The 17,723-nt window shown below is 43.2% G+C and overlaps 1 protein-coding gene across 5 annotated transcripts in view; it reads right to left on the minus strand.

The window, feature by feature from the left end:
* The window catches only part of EXT2 (exostosin glycosyltransferase 2), a 137,983-nt gene that overhangs the window by 23,318 nt on the left and 96,942 nt on the right, over positions 1–17,723 (minus strand). For all 5 annotated transcript variants that reach the window (XM_060159356.1, XM_060159354.1, XM_060159353.1 and 2 more), the window contains one exon: positions 14,658–14,824. In XM_060159356.1, coding sequence (XP_060015339.1) covers positions 14,658–14,824 — 167 coding nt within the window. The remainder of the gene's footprint in view (positions 1–14,657; positions 14,825–17,723) is intronic.

The following is a 17,723-nucleotide window of genomic DNA, read 5'->3' on the forward strand; positions in this document are numbered from 1 at the left end:
AATTTTGCTTTTAAAGGTTGACAAGTTTTGATCTAAAGCAGCCAACAGATAGTAGCCAATATACTGCAATCACGATTAACCCTACGCACCAATTTTGGAGCAGCAAGAAATAAATCTGACCTAAGAGGTGAGTTGTAATTTTATCACACTGAGTAGCTCACCTTGTTTTCTTGAGATTCATTCTCCCAGGTGTGACATTTTTAAGGTTTGGGGACTACTCCGTTCCTTTAAAGTTTTCTTTCTTTCTATTCTTCCCAAACAGGGAATTGCTATGCCTAATGCGATAGCAACCACCAATCACTGTCTTAAACTCACGATTTTGCAAGCAATTTTACAAGTGGCAATGAACAGTGCGGCTTCACACTTGGGCAGCACACCACAGAATTCTGCTCCGAAAGCTGCAGGCTCTGCCCTCCTGAGAGAGCTGCGGGGGGAGTTCAGGGCCTGGATACGGCCAGGATGGCTTTCATTTCCCCCGGTCCCATGCCAAGTCCTGCCCACACGCCTCCTTTAAGCACCCCTATGAAAATCAAGGCAGATAAGCAGCCCATGCAAGACAAATTCCCCCTATTCCCAAATCATAAACCAAATCCTGAAGCTCTGGATTCCTGGAGCAGCCAAAGCCTGTAATCAATCCCAAAGAGGCAACAGGCAGGTTTTGGAACAATAACCCGTAAACATATGGATCCTCTCAGGGCTGGGATATCACGACAGTTATCTCCTTTTGGATGGGGGAGGGAAAGTATGCATTCTTTAAACCATCAAGTGTACCAACACCTCTTTAAAATAACTATCCCACATTACAAACATTCATTCTTGAGCCACAGAACTCCGGGGCCAGGTGGGCTTGCCGGTGCTGCGGACAAGAAAGATGGCGAGGTGTGGCCGGGGTGGGGGGCACGTAGGGCGGGGAGTGGGAAGGTCAGGGGAGCTCTTTCCTCACCGGCACTGCCCAACAAAATAAGCGCTTATGGAAAACTGCAAATCTAACTCACCTGACTTCCGTGGGATGGGAGTCTGTGAGGAGGAGACACCCTTCAACGAAGACACCTGATGTACCAGCGGGCAGCAGGCTCCCTCTCTGGGATAAGGAGCCCCGAGTCCTACATTTGATGTTTCATTAATGGCTGGCAAACAAATTCTGAGCTTGCTGTTTTAATTTGCTCAGTGGGGAAGGAAAAAGTGTCACTCTATTGTAATTCCCAACTGGGTGCTTTTTTAAACCATCAGATGTTATTTCAGTGTTCAGCAGACATATTCGATTTCCTTTCCTTAATATTTGTTTGACTTACCCTCCGATGGGGACTGGGTGCTTTAGAAAAGCTCCGAGAGGTCAAACCTCACTGCAGCTTCTCTCAGCACCTCCGTGGGCCCCGGCCTGCCACTCGGGGTCCGCTTTCAGCAGCTCGTGCTCAGAGCGGCACACATGAACTATTCTCCCTCCAGGCCCCTCGAGTCTGCAAGCTGGTGATAGGACAGACCTATCAGAGGGTTCAGGTCTCCCACAGGCTGGAAACAGGGAGCCCGAAGCGATGTGAAGACCCCAGGGAGGTAATTCTCTAGGAAGAATGACTCCCCTCTGGCCTCAGTCTTCCTCATGCCTCCTGTGAGGGGAGCCCTGACTGTACCTCATGGGCAAGGACACTCACAGAATGAGCCATCCGGCCTGCTCCCTCTTCTCAGAACATCAGTCTCTATAAAGGCAACTCTTCATGTACTTAAGAAAAGGGAGAAAAATGGAAGTAAAGAGAGACAGATGTCCTTTCAATAGTCCACACCATTGATCTGTATGGTGGCCAGGCCCAGGAAGGAGACTCAGAGGGGAACTGTCACTCACTCAGATGTAATACGCAAGGCTCAAAGAGAGCTTCCAGCCATCAGCTTCTTCAGATCCTAAAAGAAGAAGTCACCGCAAGTCCTAGACAATTTTTAGTGTTCAAAAAGCTCAGCTTTGACAAAATGGTTCTATAGCTACTGTAAAGCCTTAGCGCAGACCCAGCACAAATGCTGACCCCAGCATTGTGCTGACACAAATGCTAACAGCTCTGACAAGGTTTGATTTTGCGCACGCCCAAGGCAGGCCCGGCTCCTTGGGACGGCCGGTGCCTGCACTCATGGGGACCGACACCTGTGCTGGCTCCACGGTACACTGCTGCTACAGTCCATCATCCAGAGAGGAGAAGGAAACACCCGAACTCCCAGTCTTTCCAGGCAGCCACTGGGTCAGGCCAGGCGGAGGCTCAAGGATCTGAGTCAGCTGAGAGGCCAAGGAAAGGAAATCTATGGCACTGCGTCCCACTGAAGGCCAAGGCACTTCCAATAGTTAGGTTATCTGCTGCAGGGATGTCCCTTGCATTTGGGCCCTCCTTTAGGGACGTTTCATTTTTATCAGTGTTGGCTATGAGAACCCAGTTTCCCGGTGCTCTAGGTGAAACCAAAGAGTGTAAGCCTGTCGTAGGGCCCATGGCAGGATGAGACAGGTGGTTCCATGTACCGTAAAGAAAACCCGCCCTGGATTCCCAACAACCCTGAGCACAATTTCAGATCTAGGACTCTGGGACTTAAATCTAGAGAGGAAAGCAGCCAATTCCCATCAGAAAGATCATAACCACAAGTCTGTGGGAAACAGTCTTGAGACCCAGTCCAAGACCCGGTATCTGTGGGAAACAGTCTTGAGACCCAGTCCAAGACCCGGTATCTGTGGCACTTTACTGGCAGACGGCTCAGAGAGGGACAAACAGAAGGACAGAGACAACCTATTTTCTTTTTTAAAGTTACCCACTAGCTTTTTAAAAGAGGTTATTATTAAGTCTAATTCTAAGATAGGTGTTTCCATCTTTCTGCTCTTCTAGTGAGGAGACAGAAAGTGGGATAGTTTATTTAGAATCACAGAATACATCATCTCTCCCCCTCTCCCTGGATGAATACATTTAGCTCTAAATTTTATTAATTCTGTTTAAAAGTTAACTGTATATAGAGTCTCAGCTCTGGAATTCTCCACTTAGCCAAGCTCCCTCGTTACCAATCAAATCTGAGCTATGACGGAGCCCACCTTTCCCTTCTTGGTTCTTCAATCCAGATGAACATTAAGCTTATAGGTTTTCCACTACCATTATCTAACTGGCTTTCCCTGTCTTCAGTCTGTCATCTCTAATTCATCCTGTGATCTGACTGCCTGGACCATATACCTCTTTGCAAACCTATGACACCTCTTCACCGCCTTTGACTTTTCAGCTGACCTCTTAGCCTGTCCATCAGCTGGCCCTATATGGCTGAACCGACCTAGCTTCCAACGTCAACCCAAACACAAGTTCCGCCTCCACCACATCAACTGGCCTGTGACTTCCCCGTGCGACCACACGTACACCCAAGCTCGTTCTAACTTGGGTTGCCTTTCATCTTGGTGCTTCCTATAGCAGGAGAACGCACTCAGAGGTGGTTTCACGTTCTCATGAGAAAAAGTAGGGCATTCCATGCTATTTTGCTGTCTTCTCATGATCCTTTACTTGCCATTACCTTGGGGAGTTGTGAACAAAATAAAACAAATAAATTATCATAACTGATTAGCACCCAAGAGGTTTCACCAGCCGCTGCCACCTAGGGGACGCACAGGCAGTAAAAGAAAGGCATCAGCAGTGTGTGCACCTAACAACAGACAGTTGCTCTTAGTCAATTCCCATCCCCACATGAAGGACTGATTTTATAACCAGTATTATTAGCCAAGAGTGTTTCACATCTCTCAGGTGAAAAATGTTCAACACTTAAGGGCTACTAATAATTTTTTATGGTTGGAAATGAGGATCAAAGTACGAAAGGAAAAATAAATTCCCGGGTTCATACATCCAGCCAAGTCTGCATGGCTCATTTTCTGCCACATGTTTTAAACGGCCTCTCTTAAAGGCGGGGGAGGGGAGGAGGAACAAGTTGCATTTTATTTCCCAGCTCTTTAGGTCTGAAATAAAAGCAGACAGACTTGGGGGGAAAAAAATCAAACATTCAAGTAACACTATACACTGCTACTGTTCCCCCAGGAGCTCCTTGCAAATGAGTATCAAGAACTCAATAGATACTTTCCTGGTAAAATACATAAACAGATAAATAAATTATCCCAGGCTGAAAAGAATCTCCACATCTGGTAGCTCACTAGAGCTTGTCAAACAAGTCAGAAACACGCAGGGCCAGAGAAGATCATTCTTTCGCTCCTGATTTCGGGGCTGGCGAGGGAATGTAACATTTCCCAAAGCTCTTTGCCTTCCAACAGGGAATATGACCCATTTAAACAGGCAAATGACCCCTATGTTTTCTTCCAATTAAATAAATAATGATACCCAGGCATTAGGTCTTGAATCCACGTGTCTGTGTCCTCAAGTCACAGACACTGGAAGAAAAAAGGCCTTTCCTACAGGGTCTGGCCTTGCATTCCCAAGAACTTGCTAGGGCGTCCCTTAAAGGGTTATATTCGACGTACATTTAACACCTTACAGAAGTAACTTAACCTCCTCGCACCTCAGTTTTCTCAGCAATAAAGCATGAAGTGACAGGATGGTCTCCAAGGTCCCTTCCCGTTCTGATGCCGGGCTTCTTTAAAACAGAGCTGTCTGCCTTGTCCGTGGACCCCAGTACAGTGTTAACGTTCCCTGCGTGTGCTATGGTTTTGCAGAGGCTGGCCGAGCACTGCCGTGGCTCCAGCAACTTCCTCCGGGAAAGGGATTCCGGAGGTCGTGACGGGTTTCAAGCTTACAGCCCAGGTAGACCTTCCCCCTTCATTGCTCTTTCATCTCTGGGCTCTGACGGGAGGCCACCCTTCTTTCTCATAGCTCGGGGAGGGTGCCGTCTGCGAGCTGCCTTCAGACTCTGCTCTGTGTCCCTTAAGCAAGCTGTGGAGCCTGCTGCTTTAAAATGGTTTCTGTAAAGTGATGCTTCCAACCCTCTAACTAAAGCTCTGCTTTACAATGCCCTCTCGTTGTGAGAAACATATGTCAGGCCTCCGAAGAGGCATCAGCAGAAACGCCATCAGAACCGACCCCGGGTCACCACGCTCTCCTCTGCGGAGGCAACGGCTGTGCTCTCCCTTTCAATCCTAAAAAGCTGTTGGCATTGCCTCCAAATACCCCTGGATCCTCACACAAGCAATCTCTCTGGGTTTCACAGGAAAGCAAAGAAGTTTGACACTTTTTACGCATACAAGTTGGATTCTTTTTCACATGAACCCATACCTTACACATTTGCCTGTACTTCTGATCCCTTAGATTCATGACACCTGAGGGATTTTAGGAAGTCATCTGGTCTATTCTTCAGCTCCAGGAAGGACTAGTAAAACCACCTTAGATACCGGAGGACTGCTGGCTGCCCCTTCCTGAAAAATTCCCAAATGGGGAGACGCCTCTGTCTCTCCAGATTTCTCTAAAAATGCTTCGGAGCCACAGTGAGAAAGGTCTGCTGCATGGTTTCTCTTTGATTCTCACATATTAAATACTGTGTTAAAACGATTTTTTATTTAATCTAGGATAATGAATTTAACTACTACAAAACTAATAAAGACTATAGACACACACACACACACACACACACACAGCCAAACCAGAAGAAACGAAGATGCCTATTTCACAGAAGAATAAGCAGGGGAATATTTTGGTTGTACTAAAAGTGCCAATGTACCTAACGTTACCTAACTGACCTAGTAAGATCATTAAATCTACAACTGCAGAATGTAGACTCTTTTTAGGGGCACACAGAACATTAACCAAAATAGACCTTTTACTGAGCCATATAGTCTCAACACATTTCAAAATGATGAAATCATAGGGAGTATATTTTCTGACCACAGTGGAATCAAATCAGAACTCAGTAAGAAAAAGGTAACTTTAAAAACTGACAAAAGTAAGCAATATACTTTTATATAACTATGGGTCAAAGAAGATATTACAAAAGAAATTAGAAAATATTTTAAACTTAAGGATAATGAAAATATGACAAATCAAAACTTGGGAAGGTACCTAAAGCAGTAATTAAGGAGAAATTTACAGCTTTAAATGCATATATTAGAAAAATAAATACTGAAATCACTGATCTAAGCTATCAAGTCAAAAGGTTAGAAAAATAACAGCAACTTAAACTCATGAAATTAGAGGAAGAGATTAATCAAGAAAAGAGTAATGAAATACAAAACAAATACACACTAAAGAAAAATCAACAAAATCAAAAGTTGATTCTTTGCAAAGAATATGACACTGATATACCTCTAACAAGGCTCAAGAAAAGGAGAGAAAACAAAAGTTGTCAATATCAGGAATGAAAAAGAGCACAGCAATCCAAATCTTATAGACTTTAAACAATAACAAGATAATAGTATGGATCATTTTATAGCAATGCATTTCACAATTTAAATTAAACGAACAGAGTCCTTGAAAAACACAGCTTATCAAAACTAACACAGGAAGAGATAGAAAGCCTGAATAGTACTAGAGCCATTAAAGAAACTGGGTCTGTAATAAACATGCTAGAGTGCTGGCTGAGGATAAAAGGATGTGGGATGAGCGGTGTAAAAAAGTCATATCAACTATGGCTCACGAGCAAGCTGCAGAAGAACGTAGCAGTCATGCAGTTTTCTCCATTCCTTACCATATACACACCAATTTATTTGTCTCTTCTTTTCCAATTTGATATAAGAATTATAGCTGTGACATATTCCATATATACAATGTATATAGTCTATATAACTTATTCTTCAGATGTCTGTAGTTTCCTCAGCCTCTTAAGTCTATAAGTTTAATGACCTCTGGCAAATTTTGGAAGCTTTCAGCTATTTCTTTAAATATTTTTTTCTGCCCCATATTCTTTCTCTTCTCCTTCTGGGACTCTGATGACACAAATGTTATACCTTTTGTGATTGTCCCACAGGTCCCTGAGGCTCTGTGCATTTTTTTTCCCCCAATCTATTTTCTCCGTGCTGTTTAGATTGGATAATTCCTATTGATTTATCCTCAAGTTCACCAGTTCTTTCCTGTTATCTCCATTCACCTATTGAGCCCACCCAGTGAGTTTCAAATTTTGGTTACTGCAATTTTCAGTACTGAAATTTCCATCTGGTTCTTCTTTGTATCTTCTGTTTCTTTGCTGAGACTTTCTATTTTTCCATTTGTTTCAACAGTGCTCATAATTACTTATTAGAGGATTTTTTATGACAGCAGTTTTAATATCCTGGTCGATAATTCCGACATCTGTGTCATTTTGGTGTTGGCAACTGTTGATTACCTTTTCTCATTAAAGTTGCAATTTTCCTGGTTCTTGGTATGATGAGTAATTTTGGATTGTTTCCTGAACATGCTGAGTGTTACTGTGAGATGGTGCTGCCTTTCACATTTTCTGTTTTAGCAGGGAGCTTAGGTTCAGAGTGCATGTCCGGATCCACTTTGTGGGCTCTGGATTGAATATCAATTGAATTTTCAAAGACTATATCGTGCTATTCTGGTCTGCCTAATTTGTGTGCTACCCAGAGGCTAATTTGAAACCTGGGCAGTATTCTACACTACAGTTTCTTTCTCAAAGCCTTTGCTGTGTTGATTCTAGTCAGTTTCATGCATGGGCTGATCTGAAGGGAGAGGGGTGACAGTGTGCCCAGGAGGAATCCCTCCTTTCCATAAGCTTCCCTCCACTCTCGAGTTGGGAACGGATGAGGTGCTGTCTCTTTGCTGTCTGTTGCTTGGTGCAGGCTGGGGATGGTGGACAGGACACCGCCCCCCAGCCCCCAGTCTCTGCAGCTGCGTCTTCGCTAACATTCACTTCATGGAGGACATGGAAGGTCAACTGAGTTCCACCCCACAGTCTCCAGAGTGGAGAGGGGACAGGGGAGGAGTGCCGTCTCTGCTCTTGCCTCCTGGTAGTGCAGGGTGGGAACGGTCAGCAGGGCTCTGAACGACAATCCCCCCAGTCACAGCATCTAGTTGGCAGGGGTACATACGGCTTCTTTCACGGCGTTTGCCTGGTGTAGAGTAGGTACAGTCAAAAGCGTTCCATCAGCAGGGCTGCCCTCTTCCCAGTCCTTACAAGAGAAAGTGCGTTTTTCTTTTTCTTTTTCTGCGTTTGTATGCTCGTTATCTGTGCCTATGAGCGTCATGGCCTTCTGCAGCACTGAGGCTGGGGTATACAGGAGGGAGGGAAGGTGGGAGGAAGGAAGGAAAAAAAAAATCCAAGGGAACTCACTGCTGGAGTATCCCTTAGGTCCTGAGGACCCCAGCCAGTCTGTCTTCTTTTTCTAGGAATAGGGTGGAATGTGCTTGCTCAATCTTGTCCAGAAATGGAAGCCTATAATTTATTCATTAAGTTACAGAATACTAAGTAGAATTGTGACAAAATTAAAGAAAGAATAAATAATTAACCAGAGACTGATATTATGACTATTGGGACTCTGTGTCTCACCTTCTAGGGGAGGGAATGCAAGGCCTGTATATGTATAAAGGACAGCTGCTGCATCCTTCTTAGTGAAAAGAATACAGTTGCTACTGTTGCTGCATGAACTTCAAATATGTGTAGAAGGGTCTGTAGGGATGCTCTGGAGTAGCCAAAGGGGTAGACTGCACTGGTTATAAAGCTACTGACTTGTAGCCCCAAGCCCTGCTTCTAAATTCTGCCTTGTGATGCCAGGGCTGAGACTCTGCAAACATCTCACCTTTGCTAGGTGGTCTACCAACAGGGTGCACTAGAGAGAGACTGGAAAACTAGAGAAAAGAAGGGAATTACTTCCTGTTTTGCCTGCTTTTCCCGACAGTGTGGCATTTCACCCCAGCAGCAGAATGTGGTTCTAGCCTCTTCCAGCAGAGCCAGCCTTACCCTGACCCCTCAGAAGTACTAGCAATAGCCAGCCGGTGGCCCCTCCTCAGAGGTTTAAGGCCCAGCCCCGGGGGTGAGGGGGTGGGGTGGGGGGTCTCTTCCAAGCTTCTAGGTTCTAACGAACCCAGCCTCTTCCCTCTCTTCCTTTGTTCCTCCCACCCAAGGGGTAGTGGACGCTCCCTGGAGTTATTCTCTCTTTATACTTTCAGTAGCCCCTGTTTGCCCTCTCAGCTCTCTAATACCTCTATTAGAAAATTTCGTATACTAAATCCATTCTGTTGAAACAATTAGTATAGATTCTGTTTTCCTGACTGATATGGATTCTTATTTGTTAATATTGGAATAGGAAACAAAATGTTCAGGTGTTTTTACCGTCACCAAAGAGAGGTTTCAAACAAATGGGTTTGAATAGCACAGAGGCAGAAATAGGACAGTTACATAATAAAATCTTCCCAGGTGGCATGGTATGGGGAAAATAGCACCAAAATGAGTTGTATGCCCTTATTAAGTGCCACTTACTAACTGGGTGATATTGGATAAGTCCTTTATGGGCTTCATATAGTTTATGGATGGGCCTTACCTATAATTAAAAGTGAGCAAGCTAGATTATCTCTAAGTTTATCTCCAACCTGAAACTATCACTTTATGTTCAAGAAATCACCAGTAAAACCATGTGGGCCTGGATTTTTCCTTGTAGGAAAATTTTGATAACAACTTGAATTTCTTTAATAGAGGGTACATATTCTGTTTACTTTTACATAAGTTGTAATTTTCAAAGAATTTTTACATTTCATATAAATTTTCATAATATTCTTTTAATGCCTGTAGGATCTATGGTGACAACACTTCCTTAATTCCTTTTCATTCCTGATAGTGAAATTTGTGGGGATTTTTTTGCTGTTTGTTTATTCTGTTTTTTAAAATTTTTTTTAACATCTTTATTGGAGTGTAATTGCTTTACAGTGGTCTGTTAGTTTCTGCTTTATAACAGAGTGAATCAGCTATACATATATATACATCCCCATATCTCCTCCCTCTTGCATCTCCCTCCCACCCTCCCTATCCCACCCCTCTAGGTGGTCACAAAGCACCCAGCTGATCGCCCTGTGCTATGCGGCTGCTTCCCACTAGCTATCTATTTTACATTTGGTAGCATATGTAATTCCATACACATACGTTTTTATTTCTTTTGGAAGCTGGGTCATATGAAAAGTATAACTTTTTTTAACTTTATGAGAACCTGCCAAACACTTTCCCAACCTGGTTGTACCATTTAGCATTTTAACCAATAGGTATGAGAGTTCTAAGTTGCTCCACAGTCTAACCAACATGTGGCACTATCAGTATTTTAAATTTTATTTCGTCATTCTAGTGGGTATACAGTGGTAACTCATCGTGCTTCTACTTTAGAATTGCCCTAATGACTATGAGGTGGAGAGTTTTTTCATATGTTAGTTTACATCTCTATATCTTCTTTTATGAAGTAACTGTTCAAATCTTCTGCCCATTTTTTACTGACTTGTTTTCTTATTATAGAGGTATGAGAGTTCTTTATATATTTTGAAAATATTTTTCCCAGTCTATGACTTGCCTTCTTATTTCCTTAGAAGTGTCTTTTTAAAAAGTGTTAATTTTGATGAAGTCCAATTTGGTTTCTTTTATATACTGTGCTATTTGTCTCTTACTTAAAGGAAAAAAACAAACGTTGCTTAGCTCAGGTACACTCGAACTTTTTCCACTGTTTTCTTTAAGAAGCTTTATAATTTTAGTTCCTGCATTTAGGGGTAGGATCCATTCTGAACTGACATATGGATATCAAATTACTCCAGCACCGTTTAGTGAAAAGCCTGTCCCACCGCTATTGAACTGACTTGGGTCTTTTGCTGAAAACTGATTGATGACACGTGTGGTCTATTTCTGGCCTCTATTCTATTTCATTGATCTACATGTCTAAGTTTACACCAGTACCACAGAGTCCTGATTACTGTAGCTTTATAGAAGTCTTAAAATAAGGTAGTCCCGCAATTTTGTCCTTCTTTCTTAAAATTGCTTTGGCTTTTCCAGGCCCATTGTGTTTCCATTTCAACTTTAGAACTAGCTTGTCAATTTTAACTTTTTAAAAAGCCTTCTGGGATTCTGACTGGGCTTGCTTTGAATCTATAAATCAGTTTGGGGAGAACTTACACCTTAATGATAGTGAGTCTTTGGATTCAGACGTATGATACATCTTTCCATTTATGAAGTTGTTCAATTTCTCTCAGCAATGTTTTGTGGTTTGCAATGAACCTATATGGCCCCCCTTTTTAATACAGTTTTCAAGCTGACCCTCCCTACCCCTTCTCCAGGCAACCACCAATCTCTTGATCACTAAAGATTAGTTTGTGTTTTCTATAAATGAAATCATAAAATATGTTCTCTTTTTCATCTTGCTTCACTCACTCGGCATAATTATTTTTAAATACAACCATGTTGTCGTATGCATCAAGAGCTCATCAATTTATTACTGAGTAGTATTCTATTGTATGGATATACCACAATTAGTTTATTCATTCAACTTTTGATAAGACTTTTTTTTTTTCCCCCTCCAGATTTTGGCTTTTACAAATAAGAGCTGCAAGTACAAATACTAATACTTGTATTAGCGTACAAGTATTTGTGTATACTTATGCTCTTACTTCTCTAGGGTGAATCTCTGTGAGGAGAATGGCGGGGTCACGTGGTAGATATATGTTTAACGTTTTAAACTCCAAGCTGCTTTCTAAAATGGCTGTATCCAGATTGTGGATCACAGTGAAGTGGAAAGGCACGCAGGCCAGAGTAATCTCTCTCCTATCTTTCATATGCAGGCTGGTAATGAAGATTTATTCATTCATCAAATATTACTGAGTATCTGATGAACGGACTGAATTGGGTTAGGCAAAGAGGATACAGCAATGAACAAGACAGCCGTGGTTCTGTCCCTATGGGGCTTACATTCTCGAAGAAAAGCAGACACTAAACAACACACTTCACAATTATTTGCTCACAAAGAGGTAGAGTGCTCTAGTCTGGAGAATTTCTGAAAGCTTCTTTTGATCTGAGCACTGAAGGATGAAGAGCAGTCAACAAGATAGATACAGTCCTAACACACTGTGATAACTGTGACGAAGAAGTAGTTCTGGGCTCCAACATAACTCTCCTAGGACATAAATTTTTGTTAACTGATTTGTTTGTTCATTTAATCCGTCAAGCTTGCATGAGAGTAATCCTAGCCTTTGGCATAAAAAACAGGATTTAGGAGCACCATCTTCTGTCTTCCGATTCAACACAAAACTGGGTACCCTCTCCAGAAGAGAACTGTCCCTTCTGAATGATGGAAACAACCATCAACCTTCCTCATGAATCAGCGGAATCATGAGAATGACAGCAGCAGTCGTGGTAGCAGCTGCTAATGTGGTATCTCATAAAGAGCAGAAGAGCACACTGCCCACCACCCAGAACGGGTACTTCCCGAGCGCTGTCCACGCGGTGGTGCTACACAATCTTATCTAATGTACGCGACAACCCAATGAAGCAGATACCGTTAGTGCCATTTTATATAAGAATAAACTACAACCCAGAGAGATTACATAAGTTGTCCATGGTGACAGAGTAGAAACTTGGGCCCAGTACTGTCCTAACTTTGTTCATTATATTAATTACTATACAAGAAATAACTTTACAAAGTTACCCTAAAGCACTAGTGGCAGGGATGCCTGAAAAATACTAGTTTTCCTTAGCAGCAAGGTAAGTTAGTGATGGACAAGGGATATGCTGATGGTTCTGAGGACTACTTTTGAGGACCAGTAGTCTCTGACATGGTAAAAATCCTCAGGGAAGACAGTATAGTGTCACACAAACTTGAATTTAAACCTCAACTCTTCCACTTATTTACCTGTGTGACTGCAGTCAAGTTATCTAACCTTGCTTAGTCTCAGTAAAGAAGGTGAAAAACAATAACTGCCTTGCAGGTTTGGGAAAAGATCATTAATGTATGTAAACACCCAGTAAATTGATAGGAACATAGTAAGTTGTATATAGATAGTAGTTAGGAAAGTTGTTCCTTTCATAGCATCTGGAGAAGATCCCAATTACTGGAGATGAGGCGTTTCCCTGCCCCCTACTCCTCTGATACACATTACTTCTTTAGAGGTAATGTGGAGTAAACACAGGGCATCAGAGGGAAGAGGTGAAGATTCAAGCTCAGTCCCTCCGGGTTTTGCACTTCCTCTCATCAACACATTTTTTGCTGCTTGAAACGAACTCAAGGTTGAAAGAGATCCCAGGTTTCAATATTCATGAGATCCCAAGATTTCAACTCAAGGTTGAAAGGAATTCATCTAGTCTAACTTCCTTTTATTAGACTTCATTTAGACCAACTGAAATATCAAAGAGGTAGCACTCTGTCCATCTTGGCTACACCATTTGGAATGTTCCCTTTTTCAACCTTCCTTTTACCACAAAAATAAATACAGGGGTATAGTCTGAAGCCATTACATGCAGTGGAGAGAAAATACTGGCAGAAAAACTGGTTTTGCCATGAGTTGCCTACTTATTACTTAGAGAAAGAAGTAGGTAATTTGCTTTTTGAAAAAATGGGAATGATAGTGTATGAAACATCATCCGACACCCTAGACGTGACGATCCGAAAGAAAGACACCAATATGAATAGAAATAAATCCAGAAAGATGAGTGTATGTTTTCCTAGCTAGTCTCATGCCTTTCACTGGCCAGTAATGACATCGACCAAGGTATCACACATCAGTCTATTTCACAATTTCTTTTATACGCAATGGATATATAAATATATTTTATATATATAGTAAAGACCTGGGAAAACTTGAGCTTTTAATTTTTGGTGGTGGCAGTGGTAGGGGGATTCCTGTTTCTTCCCCTTACAATCCACTTCTAATTTAAGGCTTAGAAAGTAAATTTCTGTAATAAATATATGTATCACATATTGCTTCATTAGATAAAATTTCATGATTTCTTAGAACCTCAAATTTAACAAATCCTAAAAATGGTTACCTCTCTCCCAAAGACAGGATGACTACGGGGCATAAACTTGCCCCGCTCTCCCCTGTACCAGCTGTAGCTAATTGATTTGTACACTCTGTTTTGCTTGGGTCTGATACCACCATTACACCCCCGCAGCCGCAGGCCTCAGCCTGTTGCCATCATGCATCTCGTGTACATCCTCCCTGACAGGACTCATCAATTCCTACTGCTTTTCACCAGGCCTCGGCTCTGGCACTTTCCCCGGGGGAGACCTTTACTGGTCTCCATACTTAACCCCTGAACCCAGTCTAATCCATCAGCCACATCGAATGAATGGTGATAGAGAATGTTTCTCCCCAAAGACAGGCAGCCAGCCTCTCCACTTAAAACTCAGAAAGAAAGCCATCAACAGGGTCTGCTTTCTGTTTGTCAGTGTCGCCAGCTTCTTCGCTTATTGATGTTTTTATGGTTGCTGTGCCCAGCTGCTCGAGTCGGGGAAGTGGTATTCAAGGAGACATCAATTAAAGTGCTTGTTAAACGTCATAGATGCTCTTTTGAAAATGTCCCCTGGGACTCTCCCTGGGAGTTCCCAAAACTGGTGGATGGCACAGCTGTCATTTTGGAACAGGGTTTCCCCAAAGTTCTAAAGAACAGCTTCATAAGCTACACTCCTACGCACAGCTTTTGGACGCTACTAGAATTTAGAAATTAAGACTTTACAGATTGAAATATAACACTCTTTAGTAGGAAAGACAAGCAGTAATGGGCAATAACTATCAAAAATGTAAATGCGCCGTGTGAAACCTCCTTACCTCATAACCGAACTGCAGCTCGTCAGAGGTCAGCATAATGATATCGTCGTCAATGGCCAGAACGGCCTCCGTCTCGATTTCATCGTAAGGGAAGAAACGGTTACTCAACTTGTTTTCAGCAGTTCTTACAACTTTTAAAGGAACCCGGATTTTGGGCCACAGAGAATCTGGAAAAAGAAAAACCAAGGTATTTATTACTCTCCTAACTTCTGTGAGGAGATAAACTGGTGAAAGCATCACATCACAAATGAGATGGAAGAATCAACTCACATCCATGACTCTCATGAAATCCACACGCACAGCTGTGCAAGGAGAAACTCTTATAGGTGCGTTTTTATAATATCCTACATTGTAAATACTTCTATCCTCTCTACATCCTTACAACACTACTGATTCTCAATGTTGTCTTAACCAGAATCCACAAAGTGGCTTCAACTCACAATTGAGACAGAGGAGCAAAACGACTTGATGAAGGTCACGGTGATGAGAGGACGAATGGGCTCTGGACCGCCTCACGCTCAGGCCCGTGGTTTGAACACCAGGACTCTACCACCTCTGCACAATCCTTCCAGGTAGGTACACCCTAGCTCAAAACCTGCTTGCAGCTCTGCTGGGAAATACACGTGCTGAACACAAAAGCGCCTGCCCCCATCACGCCATTGCCAACAGCTCCCAAGGCTGCCAAATCCACCCTCACAGAACTGTGGCCCTGAGGGAGTTCAGCTTTCCTAACTTAGCACCTTACCGCCTCGACAGCCCTGCTCTCCTGACTCACTGGGCTTGGTTTCTCATTATGATCAATTTACAGAGTAAATATCGAATATCTAGGTCCAATTACATGGGATTTTCTGGCATACTGAAGAAACACAAACTCATGACTTGCCTTACATTTTTCCCATTCTACTTTGAAATGACTGAAGCCATTTAACCTCAGGTTCCTTATTTTAAAGTGCTGTGTTTAGCACAGCATGAAATTAATACTTGTTTCAATACAGGACCCACGTCCACAGACCTCAGCGTTCTCTACAGAGGGCAGTTTGTTCTTCACGCAACATTTGTCAAACGAGAATAGAAAAGGTATCATACTGCTTCCAAAAACCCAACACGTAATTGTGGGAAGGTCTAGTTTTTGTGATTCTTGAAGCCCCGAGATGCCTGCGGCCACTGCAGAGTCACCATACTGAAGGAGAAGAGTGACAGAGGGAAAATCAGGAGGGAAAAAAACCTGTCTTGACTGACTGCAGATAAAATCTCCTACGCATAATTTACAATACATCCATGTAACACGTTGGGGTGCTCCAAGGGTCTTAGAGGAGGCACCCCCAAGGGCAGCTTCCCAGCAGGTTCTGCAGATACCTTCAACAGCAACTCAGTGAACTGAAGCCCTCGACAGTACCCCGGCTGGCCTGATAACACCCCCTGGACAACTTCCTGCTGAATTCCGCGGGTATCCAAGGCGGCTGCTGGTTTCTTGTTTGCCAGTCTTGGCCTGTGGCACCTGGGAACCTTCACCATGCAGTGGGCTGCAGCCACCCTGTCTCCAGCCAGGTCTGAATCTCAGACCTAGCTGGGGAAGAGGCTCTCCCAAGTTTATTTCCTGTAATCCTTAGAGAGCTCTTTTTTACCGTTTAGTCACCAATCTCCTATTCCTAGTTAGTAATTCTTTATATTAAACTTTTCCTGTTCAAGTTACTGTGTGGTTTCTGTCTCCCACCTGGACCTTGACTAACACACTAGGGATATCAGAAGGATTATCAGATGAAAGGGGAATTGTTTTCTATGGCCTCTGAAGTTAGAACCATGACCAATGGCTGGGTGGAAGTTACAGGGAAATTGATTTAAACTCTAAATAGGTAAGAATTTTCTGATGCAATGAAATGCCTTCGGCAACACAATGTGCACTTCTATTTGAAATGCACTAACTTTAGAGACCAAACAAGATGCCTCTGAGGTCCTAGGACTGTATGGACAGTAACACTGCACAGAAAGAACAGTCTCTGGAAAGAGCTTCAAATCTCAGGTGTATCCATTACCAGCTATATGATCCTGAACAAGTCAATCACTTTCTGCCTGTGTCTTTGACTGTGAAGATGGAAGAGGAACACCACCTTCACACGTGAGAAGGTGTGAGGATGAACGGTAACGCATTTAGCAGCATGGTGCCCGGCGCCTAGCAGACATCCACTAAGTGTCAGCTGTGCTTTCCCTGGAAAGTCTGAGTCTATTTACAGACCAAAGGATATTTCTGAACCTTAGACAGCGGTGGCAAAGTGGTGCATGTCAGATCTGGTATATTACTCTGACAAGCCAGGGGCGTGTCCTCAGCATGTATCTTCAATGTCTACTTTGAGAGGAACAGAATCCCTGCCATTAATCCTCTGGAACTGAGAAAACCTAACACACTAGCGGAACAAAAGAACGTGGAACTTTTGCCATGTTAATTTCACAAGGCAACAAACAGCCCCTCTTTCTGCAGTACCTATAGGAAACAGGCTAGCTGCTTGGGTTAAGTGTAGACGTGCCTCCACCCGGGATGAGATCGGGACTTGCACTCAGGGAGTGTGCACAGCATGTTCGACAGCTTTCCACATTCTTCGCCTGCATATATCCTAAAATTACTTGAGACAATGTCCATAAAGAACTAACCTGCCTCTAGAAAGTCTTTGATGGGGAAGTTTTAGAAGGTGATGAAGGCCAAAGAGGATGATACGGGGTGCAGATGGGAATGCAGAATGAATCATGGCTCTTTTGGAAATGCGATTACCTCTTCCTGTTCTGGGTTGGGGCTGGATAGCCAAAGGCAGCTTCGGCAAAAGGAGTCTCCATCCCAATGGTCCAGCTGTCTATGAACCATCGTTACTACAAGACAGGACTTCAAGCAGAATTCCCAGTTTCTTGTTTTCACTTTTTTTTTTTTTTTTTTTGCGGTACGCGGGCCTCTCACTGTTGTGGCCTCTCCCGTTGCGGAGCACAGGCTCCGGACGCACAGGCTCAGCGGCCATGGCTCACGGGCCCAGCCGCTCCGCGGCATGTGGGATCCTCCCGGACCGGGACACAAACCCGTGT

This window comes from Lagenorhynchus albirostris, chromosome 9 (genome assembly GCF_949774975.1).
Source record: "Lagenorhynchus albirostris chromosome 9, mLagAlb1.1, whole genome shotgun sequence".
Lineage (NCBI taxonomy): Eukaryota > Metazoa > Chordata > Mammalia > Artiodactyla > Delphinidae > Lagenorhynchus > Lagenorhynchus albirostris.